Source organism: Eretmochelys imbricata, chromosome 4 (assembly GCF_965152235.1).
Source record: "Eretmochelys imbricata isolate rEreImb1 chromosome 4, rEreImb1.hap1, whole genome shotgun sequence".
In the NCBI taxonomy this organism is placed as follows: domain Eukaryota; kingdom Metazoa; phylum Chordata; order Testudines; family Cheloniidae; genus Eretmochelys; species Eretmochelys imbricata.
In genome coordinates, this window is record NC_135575.1 from 29,767,974 (window position 1) to 29,781,589 (window position 13,616).

General features: G+C 42.5%; 1 protein-coding gene across 1 annotated transcript in view; it reads right to left on the bottom strand.

Moving 5' to 3' along the window:
- The window catches only part of STPG2 (sperm tail PG-rich repeat containing 2), a 405,813-nt gene that overhangs the window by 304,084 nt on the left and 88,113 nt on the right, over window positions 1–13,616 (bottom strand). The window contains exons 8-9 of the mRNA XM_077814758.1: window positions 11,715–11,825; window positions 4,432–4,591 (exon numbers count right to left, since the gene is read on the bottom strand). Coding sequence (XP_077670884.1) covers window positions 4,432–4,591; window positions 11,715–11,825 — 271 coding nt within the window. The remainder of the gene's footprint in view (window positions 1–4,431; window positions 4,592–11,714; window positions 11,826–13,616) is intronic.

Here is a 13,616-nt window from a genome sequence, read left to right on the forward strand (position 1 = left end):
TGAAAAAGTCACAGTAGAGTAATGAGCCACCATCATAGTTCTGATTTTTTATCATAAATAGTAATTTAGAAATACATTATCTTTTAATATTCATTTTAAAAATGTTATGTTTTCATACTGTAGTGAATTGTCTCAACCAATGAAAGCACAGGGATGCCATACATTTACTGACCCATATCTGTGAAATTATCTGCCAGTTATACAAATGTATGGACCCTGTGGTCTGAGAGATTTTGATTTGCAAAATGATGAGTTATATTTCAGTAATATGTACAGTAATCACTCTTAAAAGCTTTCCCATTTTGCCTTGGATAACTAAATAACTACCTCAATTATTTAAGTTTAAAGTCCTGTTCAGCCATCCTTACACAGGCTGAGTAGCATCTTACTCTGCAAGTAGCCCACTGGCCATGACAGCAGTTACCCAGGACAGACAGCACTGGTACTGCAGTATTGTTGATTTGGTGAAGAATGGGACAGCAGTTTAATAAGTGGGACTACTCCAAGAAAAAGGGACTACTCAATATGAGTAACGGTGGCAGAACAGAACATGGGGTGAAACTCATCCCTGGGCAAAGGGCCTGGACAAGGCCTATACACCACTTAAGTCCTCAGAATAGAACATTGCAAAAGGGTGAGCTGTACCCTCAGTAAACACCTAGGGAATGTGACACATTCTGGAATGTCATTAGATATTAGAAAACAAAAAATATGTTTAGTGACAGTTAAAATTGCAGCAGAATGCACCCCATCAACCCAAAACCTTAAAAACTTGGAAATAAGAAGTTAAGGGGAATTACATGTGCATTCTTTTCCATCTTCATACTGCCTACAATGCTATTGATAATGCACTCTAATGCTCCATAAGGCTTTCACTTCCATCTCCAACAGAGACCAAAATTAATATATATCACAACTTCATCAAATTTACACTCAGTTTTGCAAAAAAATATTTACAGTGACCTCATACACTTATACAATTACATCAACAGACAGCACATCTGACTGTCACACCTTCAATGTAGTAATCAATCACCTCCCAAAATACTCTACAGTGAGGGGGATAGAAGAGGGAGAGAATGGGGAGGGGAACTGTCATAAATATAAAGGGAAGGGTAAACCCCTTTGAAATCCCTCCTGGCCAGGGGAAAGCTCCTCTCACCTGTAAAGGGTTAAGAAGCTAAAGGTAACCTCGCTGGCACCTGACCAAAATGACCAATGAGGAGACAAGATACTTTCAAAAGCTGGGAGGAGGGAGAGAAACAAAGGGTCTGCGTGTCTGTCTTTGCCGGGGATAGACCAGGAATGGAGTCTTAGAACTTTTAGTAAGTAATCTAGCTAGGTATGTGTTAGATTATGATTTCTTTAAATGGCTGAGAAAAGAATTGTGCTGAATAGAATAACTATTTCTGTCTGTGTATCTTTTTTGTAACTTAAGGTTTTGCCTAGAGGGGTTCTCTATGTTTTTGAATCTAATTACCCTGTAAGATATCTACCATCCTGATTTTACAAGGGGGATTTCTTCATTTCTATTTACTTCTATTTTTATTAAAAGTCTTCTTGTAAGAAACTGAATGCTTTTTCATTGTTCTCAGATCCAAGGGTTTGGGTCTGTGGTCACCTATGCAAATTGGTGAGGCTTTTTATCCAACATTTCCCAGGAAAGGGGGGGTGCAAGTGTTGGGAGGATTGTTCATTGTTCTTAAGATCCAAGGGTCTGGATCTGTAGTCACCTAGGCAAACCTTGTCCAGGAAGTGGGGTGCAAGGTTTTGGGAAGTATTTTGGGGGGAAGGACGCATCCAAACAGCTCTTCCCCAGTAACCAGTATTAGTTTGGTGGTGGTAGCGGCCAGTCCAAGGACAACGGGTGGAATATTTTGTACCTTGGGGAAGTTTTGACCTAAGCTGGTAAAGATAAGCTTAGGAGGTTTTTCATGCAGGTCCCCACATCTGTACCCTAGAGCTCAGAGTGGGGGAGGAACCTTGACAGGAACCATATATTGGGAAAGTAATATTTTCAGGGGATGCTTTTTCAACACAGTAAGGGGTTTAAGAGACAATGAAGTGTGTTATGTCCATAATGGTCAATTTAAAGTTATTTTCCCTTTTTTCCTCTCTCTCTCTCACCCTTCTAAAAAGAAAATAATCTAAAACCCATCTGGATGCACACAGAAGGATTCACCAAAGTGTTGGGGAAGAGGGCTGTAAACAAAAGACGGACCCCTAAAGCATCCGTCATCAGTAGATACCATTTGCCCTGAATATGGACTTTGTGATACTCTAATTCAGGGGTCGGCAACCAATGTCACGCGTGCCGATTTTTAATGGCACACTGCTGCCTGCTGGCTCCCAGCCACCAGCCTCACTCAGCCCGCTGCCGAACCCAGGCCAGCAGTGGGCTGAGCAGGGCTGGTGGCCGGCACGCCGGCAGGCAACAGAGTGCCATTAAAAATCCTGCCTGCCCCGGCTCACTCTTCTCCGCCTCCCGCGGGGGCAGGGTGAAGAAGCTTGGTCCGCAGCTGCTGCTGCAGGGCAGGCAAGCTCCCCCCTCCCCCGCCTCTTCCTGCAGAGTGCTGAGTTCCTGCCGCTCCTCCTCTCCCTCCCTGCCGCCCATCAGCTCATGGCCCTTGCGAGGGAGGGGGAGCAGTGGAGCTGCAGCACGCTTGCTGCTCCAGGGAGGAGGCAGAGAAGAGGTGGGGACAGGACCTCGGGGAAGGGGGGTGGTATCAGGGCATATCGCCTCCAGCCCCATGTCGTGAGCCGCTCTGGGCAAGGCGCTGGGAACACCCCCACGACCCTAGCCCACACCCCCAGCCCTCTTCCCTGACCCCTACACCCCCACACACACTCCGAGCCCCCTGCCCTGACCCCTGCACCCCCACACACACACTCCCAGCCCTCTGCCCTGACCCCTGCACCTCCCCACACCCCATGCCCTGACTCCTGCACTCTGCCTCACATGCCGCCAGCCCTCTGCCCTGACTCCTGCACCCCATGCACATACCCAGCCCCCCCACACCCCATGCCCTGACTCTTGTACCCCCCACATTCCCACCCCAACCCTGAGCACCAAAAGGGAGCTGCTGCATACACACCCACATTCCCACCTGCACCCCTTGCACCAAATGGGTGCTGCCCAGGTAAGCACTCCACACCCAAACCTCCTGCCCCAACCCTGAGCCCCCTCCCTCATTCTAGCTCTTGGCCAGGCCCTACATCCCAACCCCCAGCCTGCTTTTTCACCCCCAGCCCTGTGCTCAGTGCACTCCCACCCTCAGCTCAGTGCAGAGAGAGAGGAAGAGAATGGGCTAGAACCAGGGAGACGGTAGGTACCCACTCTATGTGGGCAGGGCCGGGATCCCAGACCGGCAGCGGGCTGACTGGCAACGGGCTGAGCCACTCAGTCCACTGCCCGTCTGGGGTCCCGGACCCTGGCCCTGCTCAGCCCGCTGCCAGTCTGGGGTTCTGGCTGCCAGCCCCTTGCCAGCTGGGGTCCCGGCCGCAGGCCCCACTCAGCCTGCTGCCGGCCTAGGTGAACGGAACCCCAGGCTGGCAGCGGGCTGAGTGGGCCGGCGGCGTAAGATCAGCATTTTAATTTAATTTTAAATGAAGCTTCTTAGACATTTTGAAAACCTTGTTTACTTTACATACGACAATAGTTTAGTTATATAATATATAGACTTATAGAGAGAGACCTTCTAAAAAATGTTAAAATGTATTACTGGCACGCAAAACCTTAAATTAAAGTGAATAAATGAAGACTCGGCACACCACTTCTGAAAGGTTGCCAACCCCTGCTCTAATTCAAGCATTGTTTCTTCTAGGACCCTGTAGTAAGTGGGGAGTGCATCACTGGGATAAATAGTTTTACCTGGCTATGTCCTTACCAGGCAGGAAGTAAAGAACATAAACCTCATTGGCAGTTGTTAAATTACTATATAACATCAGGCAGAACAACACTCTCCATGTTAAGATAGTTCATGTTGCATATTCTGCTGCTATGAAAAATCTACAGAGTCTACACTTCACACAGAGAATCCTTATTAAACAACAACACAAATTTAAAAAAATCCACTCCCCACAAATGCAATTCAAATTCCGTTTATTTTAGCTAGGATTTCTTTTAGATCAGTAAGCCCAACAGGTGCAAATAATATTGCCTACATTTATCACTTTGAACCGACAGTATAAAATTACCTGGAAACACCAAGCTAACAAAATCTTGAATGGAAGACTACATTTGTTTCCCTTTGGGCTCCTTCCAGATTTCAGTATAAATGAGAGTGCTGTTTGATATGTGTATTTTGCCCTAATGCCTACTGTATTTTAATAATACTTTTTAAGATTAATTGCTAACTTCCTAGAATATCAATCTGCCTAATACTGGGTCATGTAAACTAAATGCCAACAGTACTTGGATTAGTTGCAAACCTGGTGTTTTTTCGAGCCTGGAGTCCTGAGTGAACCGAACTGTAGTTTGACCAAATGGGATCTTTTTCATTCCTGATGGTTTCTTCAAGGATTCAAGAGCTGAGCGTGGTTCATTATATGTACCCGGAGCTGGGGTGATTGATTTCACATGTACAAATCTCTAGAGAGGCATAGGAAAAAATATGCCAATGACAACCTGCAGCACATTTAGAAACTATATGGGCAGAAAGTGCTCACATGAGTATAGCAACATATAGGGTCTCATTTCTTTCTGAATGAAGTGAAGATAATTTATATATAGTAACTAATATCTTGAATCTATCTGAATATATAGGACCTGATTTTCAAAGAAGGGAACAAGTGTAAATGTCATTTGTATGTTTACCAGTATTCAGCTTCTGTGTACCCACAGCCACTTATATATCTGACAGTTTGCACAGATATGTACTCAGTCTGCACATGCACAAGTGGTATAGGTCCAGGTAATAACACATGCCCAGCTTCAAAAATCAGACTCCTCATATACAATTTTTATTATCATTGTCTGTACAATACATACTTTTTATATATATATACACATATATACATATACACACACACATATACACACACACTCTCTCTCTCTAATATGGCTGTACTTGTGTGCGTGTGTATGAAGTAATTCAAATTAGTTATATATATAATACATATAATTTGTTATATATATCATTTATATATATAGTATATATAATTTGAATTACTTCATACACGCACACAAGGATAGATAGATAAAACTAATTTGAATTACTTCATACACACGCACACACATAAGTACAGCCATATTAGTAGCTAGTAAATACACAACACAAACAGAATGGGGAAGAAGAGGCCAAATATCTGGGCAAGTACACCATAATAGTTTCATAATCCTATATGAGGAGATACTTACTGTCCACAAAGAACACATAGGGGATTGCTTTTAAGTTCTCATCCAAAATATCTACAAATAGCAGACCATGTGGTGGTCAATTGATTTATCTTGGAGAGATTAAATCAAATTTGATGACTGAGCCAAGGGATTACTCCATTTTTCTCTACACTCACACCGAAAAAAACCCAATCAGCTAGTTCACAACTAACTTGAAATGAAAGTGTGAAGTAAACCTCAATGTGCAGGAATTTAAACATGCAGGGAGGAATTTTCAAAAGGGCCTAAGTGACTTAGGACTTGTCCACATGACAAGTTACTACGCTGCAAGTCAGGATGTGAATCTACAGCACATCAACTTGCCCTGAGGCAATGATGCAGGTGGACACTGCTTCAGTTCAGTGAAAAGCAAGAAGTGTCCTTAGATGCACAAGTCCCACTGAAAGTCAATGTGCTCCTAAGTCACCTATGTGTTTTTGAAAATCCTAACCACAATTCTAACTACTGTAATTAAAATCATACAGAAGAGAAGGTTACTTACCCTGTGCAGTAACGGAGGTTCTTCGAGATGTGTCCCCCTATGCGGTAGCACCTCCTGCACCTGGGATCAGAGATCTTCGGTATCTGTGCCCGTTGGGCTGCACATGTGCTCCTCCCCATCTCACACCATGAGCAGTGTCTATACAGCACTGTGCAGTCCAACTGCCCTCAGTTCCTTCTCTACCACAGAGTCTATCTTTAAACTCCAAAGCAAAGAGGAGGCGGGTGGGTAGTGGAGCACCCATAGGAGCATACATAGGAGCATACATCTTAAAGAACCGCAGTTAGTGCACAGGGTGAGTAATCTTTTTTTTCTTCAAGCAGCGTCCCTATGGGTGCTCCACTATAGATGACTGTAGAGGAGTGCCCATAGATGGAAGGCCAGGGTTCAGAGTGACATCTACTAAGGCTGATAAGACAGTGCATCCTTGTAGGGCATCATGGGTAATTGCATAGTGTTGGCTAAAAAAAGTCTGTAAATGCCCAGGTGGCTGCTTGGCAAATGTCAGTAATTGGCACGTTGCTCAGAAAAGCAATTGAGGTGGACAGCGAGCAAGTGGAATGTGTTCAAGTTCCAGGTGGGGAAGGTCACAGTTTGCGTCATTGGTGGCAAAGGCAGAGGAACTCCAAGATCCATTCAGAGAAACATTATTTGGATATGACCTTTGATCTCTCTGCAACAGAGAGGAATAAGTGTGGTGATTGTCTGAAAGATTTGGTTCTGTCAGTGTGAAAGGCTAATGCTCATCTGACATCCAATGTGTGCAGCATGGCTTCATGCTGGTTGCCAAGTGGCTTTGGGAAGAAAGAAGGAAGGTGAATAGGTTGGTTTACGTGAAAAGAGGATGGCATCTTGGGTAAGAATTTTGGGTGTGGTCATAACATGACCTTGTCTTTGTGAAAGACTGTGTACGGAGGGTATGCCATGAGAGCACTTATCTCCCCTACCTCTCAGGCAGACATGATGGTGACAAGAAATGCTGTCTTCATGGATACGTGGGTGTAGGAGCACATTGCCATGGGCTCAACTGGAGGGCCTTTGAGATAGTGCAGAACTAAGTTGGTATCCCAAGGTGGGGGTCACATATTTGAAGGTAAAGGTTTTGATGGCCCTTAAAGAATCTTTTTGTGATGGGTGGATAAATATGGAATGACCTTCTATCTTGGGGTGGATTTCTTGTTCAATGTCAGGTGATCTAGAGATTGAAGATGACAGAGTTCGTCTTTGTATCTGTTTCTACTACGTGAGCGATTTGGGAAAGTTCACCCTATATGCAGCCCTTGGGTCCCAATAGGGGCCAATGTGGAGGAACTGGCATATGGGGTTGTATCCATGGGGGTCCATACCAGGGACCTGGTTCAGTTCTGGTCATTGGGTATCGGAGATGACAGGATGGTTCTCTGTGTGTGTCTGCTCTTGATATGATGGAGAACTGTGTGCAGTGGAGTACTCCTCTCCTTCCTCACTCAAGAACAGTGGTCTGGTCCTCAGTTTGGAAGTAGAGTGCTGATGTGTCTCCGGAGAGTAGGCATGAGGTGCAGGGAACTCACTGTGAAGACGTGACGACACTGGCATATCAGAGACTATGATTCTCTGGGGTATCTGAATGCCTGTGGTACCAACAGGAGCATCATCAGCACCAGCGGTGGTATAGTTGTTGAGGGCATAGCCAGTGCCGATGGCGGAATGCATTCCTTTGAGTGGCCAATAGCTGGTGCCAAGGGCTTATGTGGTGCTGAGAGCTTGCGCAGTGCTGGATGTTTAGTCGGTGCCAAAACACTCAGGATTATTTTTGTTGAGGAGGTTGGTGCCAATTTTGAAAGTTTTACACTGTCTTTTGCAGTGCCATGAGACAGTATTTCCACCTGTAGTCCCTCCCTTTTAGGGTCCTTGGACCTGTCTTTTGCGCCAGTACCAGAGATGCCTGGACAGTCGCGGGAGCCAAGTCTCACCCCTGAGGACGCTGGGGCTACAGACCTTGCCAGGGATGCTTTTTTCTGAGGTCGCTCCTTAGAGAGTGAGCTAGTGGACCTTTTCTTTTCATCTCGGTGTAAAAGTGTGGATTTTCTCTTGGTAGTGCATGGCAAGTGAGGGTCGGCTGATGACTGTGCCAATGGTGAGTGCAACATAGGAGAGATATCGGGGACAAGGTCGGAGGCTGGTTGCACAGAGCTCTCCATTAGCCTCAGTTCACAGTTCTTTCTGTACCAGGCTTTCAAGTTGAGGAAATGGGTATACTTCTGAGAGACATGACCCTCACTGAGGCAGTGTATGCACCGTGAGTCACCATCGGTCATGGGGGTGGCCTCACGGCAAAAGAGGCATCTCTTAAATCCAGGGAATCCAGGCATAACCCGAGCAGGGAGAGTTTCCCAATTAGGAAGAGCATAGAAAAAAGGAAATTTTTACGCTAAGCTAAAGAGTAATAGGGAGGAAAGGGCAACGGGTTTTGGGTTTTTTTAGGGGGAAGAAAAATTAAAGGAAACAGCTGGTATCTACAATTAACTATAATGGAAACACTATTACTAAAGACTCGGGATGGTTGAAGGGCTCTGCTCAGGATTCCATCCCAGACCAAAGGCAGTTGAGAAGGAAGTGAAGACATTTGGACCACACAGCACTATATAGATGCCACTGATGGCACAAGACAGGGAGAAGCGCACGTGCGGCCCAACAAGCACTTCTGTTGAAGATCTCCCAGGCACAGGAGGCACTACCAGACTGACAGTGGAGCACCCACAGGGACACTACGCGAAGAATAACAAATGTTCAACCATGGGTTCCTAAAGTTAGACAACCACATCCATATTTTGTCATCTAAATAAAAAAATGACCTAATTTTCAGAGCACTTTTCACCATTGCAAACCACTGACTTATTCAGGAGCTAATTATGCTCAACACCTCTGTAAATCAGGCAGTCTCTTTAGGTGCCTAAATATGGTTTGGCACCTAAATTTAGGCATCCAAGATGGCAAATTTTGGTAAAAGCATACCACTGAAAAATTATCCCTAAAATATGCAAAACATTAGAAATGTTCCTCTTGTAATAACAAATGTTTAACAATCTTCAAAAAAATAAACTTGCAGAACTATACAAGGTTATTTTCTGTATGATTTTAATAAATGTACTTTCTAGTTCATATATCTGATGGAACACAAAAAAGGAAACACAGGAAAACTGACTAAAGTCATATCTACTTATAAAGGTTCTGAAGACATACAACCCTTGAAACTTTGCTCTCATTTAGCCTTGATTTTTACATAAGTTCTTGATGCATTTGCATAACTTTATATTTTACAGATTACAATAAATATAGAAAACCCCATGCAGAAAAATCCTTAATATATATAAATTTTCAGAAAAGGAAAAGCCACTCTGATAGCCTGCTGAATTAAAGTCATTGTAGCAGCCTTCTTAAAAGAACTTCCATGAAGTTGTTTAAACTAAATGGATGGAGAGTTTATTTAGATTCCTCTGTCTTCTAGGACATCCGACAACATTTCTGGTGAGTAAAAATAAAAATTAGATGTATGACACGCATGGAACAGACCAACTGTGGCTTGCATAAGATGTTCTTTGACGAAGTAAATATGAATGGAAGGAGAAGGTTCTGAATGACAGGAAAAGAAAAAAGGAAAGGAAATTACAAAAAAAAACAAAAAAACCCATGACCATACATTATATATGATAAAAAAAATCATCAAATGATATACTTTGAATTTGCAAACTATAACTCCATATCAAAGTTTCACGCTTACAATTTATGGTGTCACCAGAACCTCTCAATGAAAATAGAGTGTCATAACTCATAGCTACCTCATTTCTTCTCAATACAGTGTAATAATCTTTCTTTTCCTCAGCAATTGACAGTTGCGGGGTTTTGGGATGGGTGGTAAATTGTGATTTAAGAGCTAACTCAGTCAGTTATTCAGCAGAGGTCTTTTGCATACTGTATATTTTGTATTAGCTCTGAGTTTTTCCTTACAATTTTAAGAGTCATATTCCAAAGAACTGAAATGTAGTAGACGACCACATAGTCATGAAATATAGCCCCTGATGTGCTAGTAGCTGTGAAATCTTAATTAGCAGTGGGAGTGTGGTTATATTCAATTATTCTACATATAGTCTTTATACACAGATCTAAGAGGCAGCTGTGAATAGAAGGACTATTATACTCCATCAAGGGATTCTGGTGATATCATAAAGTATGGAAACAAATATCACAAAGTCTTTGTAATTGTTAGAATGCTGAGATGGACCCTTGTTTCATCAGACCCTTGTTTCATAAATTGTTTGTTATTTTGTATTGCAGGCAATGTTCCCTCTAATTTTTGACATGCCATGTGTGCAAAAAATTTCTTCTGTGCAAATTTTTGACAGGCCATGTGCACAAAAAATTTCTTCGGTGCAAATTGTTGTGCTTCTGTGCAAATTTTTGTGTGCGCGGTGTTTCGGATCTGTGTGTATGCGCACACGAGCACAGCTTAGAGGGAGCAGTGATTGCAGGTGGTGCTCATAAAGAAGTATGGGCTGGACGGATGCACTACAAGGTGGGTAGAAAGTTGGCTAGATTGTCAGGCTCAACGGGTAGTGATCAACGGCTCCATGTCTAGTTGGTAGCCGGTATCTAGCGGAGTGCCCCAAGGGTCGGTCCTGGGGCCGGTTTTGTTCAATATCTTCATTAATGATCTGGAGGATGGCGTGGATTGCACCCTCAGCAAGTTTGCAGATGACACTAAACTGGGAGGAGTGGTAGATACGCTGGAGGGGGGATAGGACACAGAGGGACCTAGACAAATTGGAGGATTGGGCCAAAAGAAATCTGATGAGGTTCAACAAGGACAAGTGCAGAGTCCTGCACTTAGGACGGAAGTATCCAATGCATCGTTACAGACTAGGGACCGAATGGCTAGGCAGCAGTTCTGCAGAGAAGGACCTAGGGGTGACAGTGGACAAGAAGCTGGATATGAGTCAACAGTGTGCCCTTGTTGCCAAAAAGGTCAATGGCATTTTGGGATGTATATGTAGGGGCATTGCCAGCAGATCAAGGGACGTGATCATTCCCCTCTATTCAACATTGGTGAGACCTCATCTAGAGTACTGTGTCCAGTTTTGGGCCCCATACTACAAGAAGGATGTGGAAAAATTGGAAAGAGTCCAGCGGAGGGCAACAAAAATGATTAGGGGACTGGAACACATGACTTATGAGGAGAGGCTGAGGGAACTGGGATTGTTTAGTCTGCGGAAGAGAAGAATGAGGGGGGGATTTGATAGCTGCTTTCAACTACCTGAAAGCGGGTTCCAAAGAGGATGGATCTAGACTGTTCTCAGTGGTACCTGATGACAGAACAAGGAGTAATGGTCTCAAGTTGCAGTGGGGGAGGTTTAGGTTGGATATTAGGAAAAACTTTTTCACTAGGAGGGTGGTGAAACACTGGAATGTGTTACCTAGGGAGGTGGTGGAATCTCCTCCCTTAGATATTTTTAAGGTCAGGCTTGACAAAGCCCTGGCTGGGATGATTTAATTGGGGATTGGTCCTGCTTTGAGCAGAGGGTTGGACTAGATGACCTCCTGAGGTCCCTTCCAACCCTATTATTCTATGATTCTGTGATTCTTGTGGATTATGCAGCTAATAACGTTTTCAAGCGTTTTGAACAAGAAAGTAGAGAAGAAAGAAAAATATGCTATTGCATCTGATGAAGTGAGCTGTAGCTCACGAAAGCTCATGCTCAAATAAATTGGTTAGTCTCTAAGGTGCCACAAGTACTCCTTTTCTTTTTGCGAATACAGACTAACACGGCTGTTACTCTGAAACATGCTATTGGCACTTACTTTGGACTGCGAAAGAAAAGGAGCACGTGGAACTTCATTTCCATTCTGTGTTATATTCTCCACCTTCTGAAACTGACTTTTTATTTCATATTGTCCAGGTCCTGGAACACCCTGAAGAACATAAAAATAGAAGCACTTAACATCCATTAAGGAAGTGCCCACAAGTATACTGAAGGTCAAGGGCCAACTAGTTAAATATCTGAACCAAACTCACCCTCTCTATGAAATTATGAACACTTCATTAAAAGACCAACCTAAAGGAACGGTTAACCAGCTAATAAAGAAAATAAGCAAAAATCTTGTGACAGTTTCCAAGATCCCAAAAAAAGATCCCCTGCAACTTTGCTGCTCTCTACTGACAGAGCTCAGTACTTCCGCCATAAACAGTACACAGCATATTTAAATAATTTAGAAAATGTTAAAGTATTTTGTGATTTTATTCTTCTTCCATTTAGAGGGATTTTTCTGGCATATTTATGAATCAAAGTTTTCTTTGTAAAGTTTTTTTTCCATTTCATTGTTTAATTTAACTATTTGATACTTAATATAATGTGTTTAAAAAAAGAAAATATTGCTCTCTTTGCACAAGGCTGCGTGTACTTAATGAGTATACGCTAGATGTAGGTAGTCCTTTTAGTAACCAATTACTAGTGATTCATTGACTAGCTCTATGTGTGTCTTCCATTTTGCAATATAGAAAAGATTTTGCATCTGCAGTACTCATTTACATAATTACAACATAAATTTTAGTTAACTCAAGAGTCACAATACATTCTGAATTTCTAATAAAAGGAAGCAGGCCCGCTCGCTCTATAGGGACAAACAAGAACTAATTAAATGCAAGAAGCTTTAAATCAACTAAACATGGTACAAAAATATTACATGGCTAAAGAAGATAGAAAAATAACTCTGAAATTAATCAGTTACAGTGATGAAAGGGACATTGTGCTTCATAGTCTATATTTGGATTATAAATGATTCAAAGCAGAAAATTAAACAATAACAATAAACACTTTATAAGAAAAATGTTGCACCAGTTGCCATAGCATATGTTAGCAAACCAGATGCTGGGGGAAAGAGCATTGCTTTTAATGTAAATTTATAAGGTTCAGGAAGAATGAAAAGTAACCACACACTTGCTCACATGCACGTGCACACATCCCAGTATGCCTTTTCTTTTTCCTTAACTTGGTTTCATCTTAAATAAATCTCTGAATTTGAGTAATCGTAATGAAAAATTATTAGATTTTTGCACTCTTCCAGCTAATCTATCCTAGATTTTTACATTTTACCTAGATTACTGAGATTGTAGTTTACAATTGTGAATTAATGGTGAATTTTAACATGCACTTTTCCCATCTATTTCATTTCTTCCAGTTCATAGCAAAATATCTCCAAAAAGTGGAAGCCAAACAACAGTAAGGACTAAATACTTTTTATCAGCTGTTTCCCCCTACCTTGTGAAACTGTTATTTGAAAGTAAAAATAGTTTTTAAAAAATGTGAAAGGCCTGCCTTGAAAGCAGTTTCTGAAAGGAAGAAACAAAGGACCTGATTTTAAAAAAATGTGACCTGTCCCTACTTTTGTACATGCATGTTTACTGTATGTGCGAGCACATATCAGTGATTTTGTACCAAAACATCATGGGAAGTGCACACACAAGTGAGCATCTACTTTTTAAAACTCAAAATATTGGCAAAGAATGCCAGCGAACATTTACTACCCACTGTCACATGACATAATCCATGGAGCTAATATGCACTACATGCTGGAACTCTCATAAGAAACATGCTCCCATGAAAGTGCGAAACACAGTCCTTCCATTCACTTAAGCTTCATGGTGTTGAAAATGGCCAGCCTAGTTAACAGCAAATCCCAAGACTTGGTTGGCCACAAAGTCAG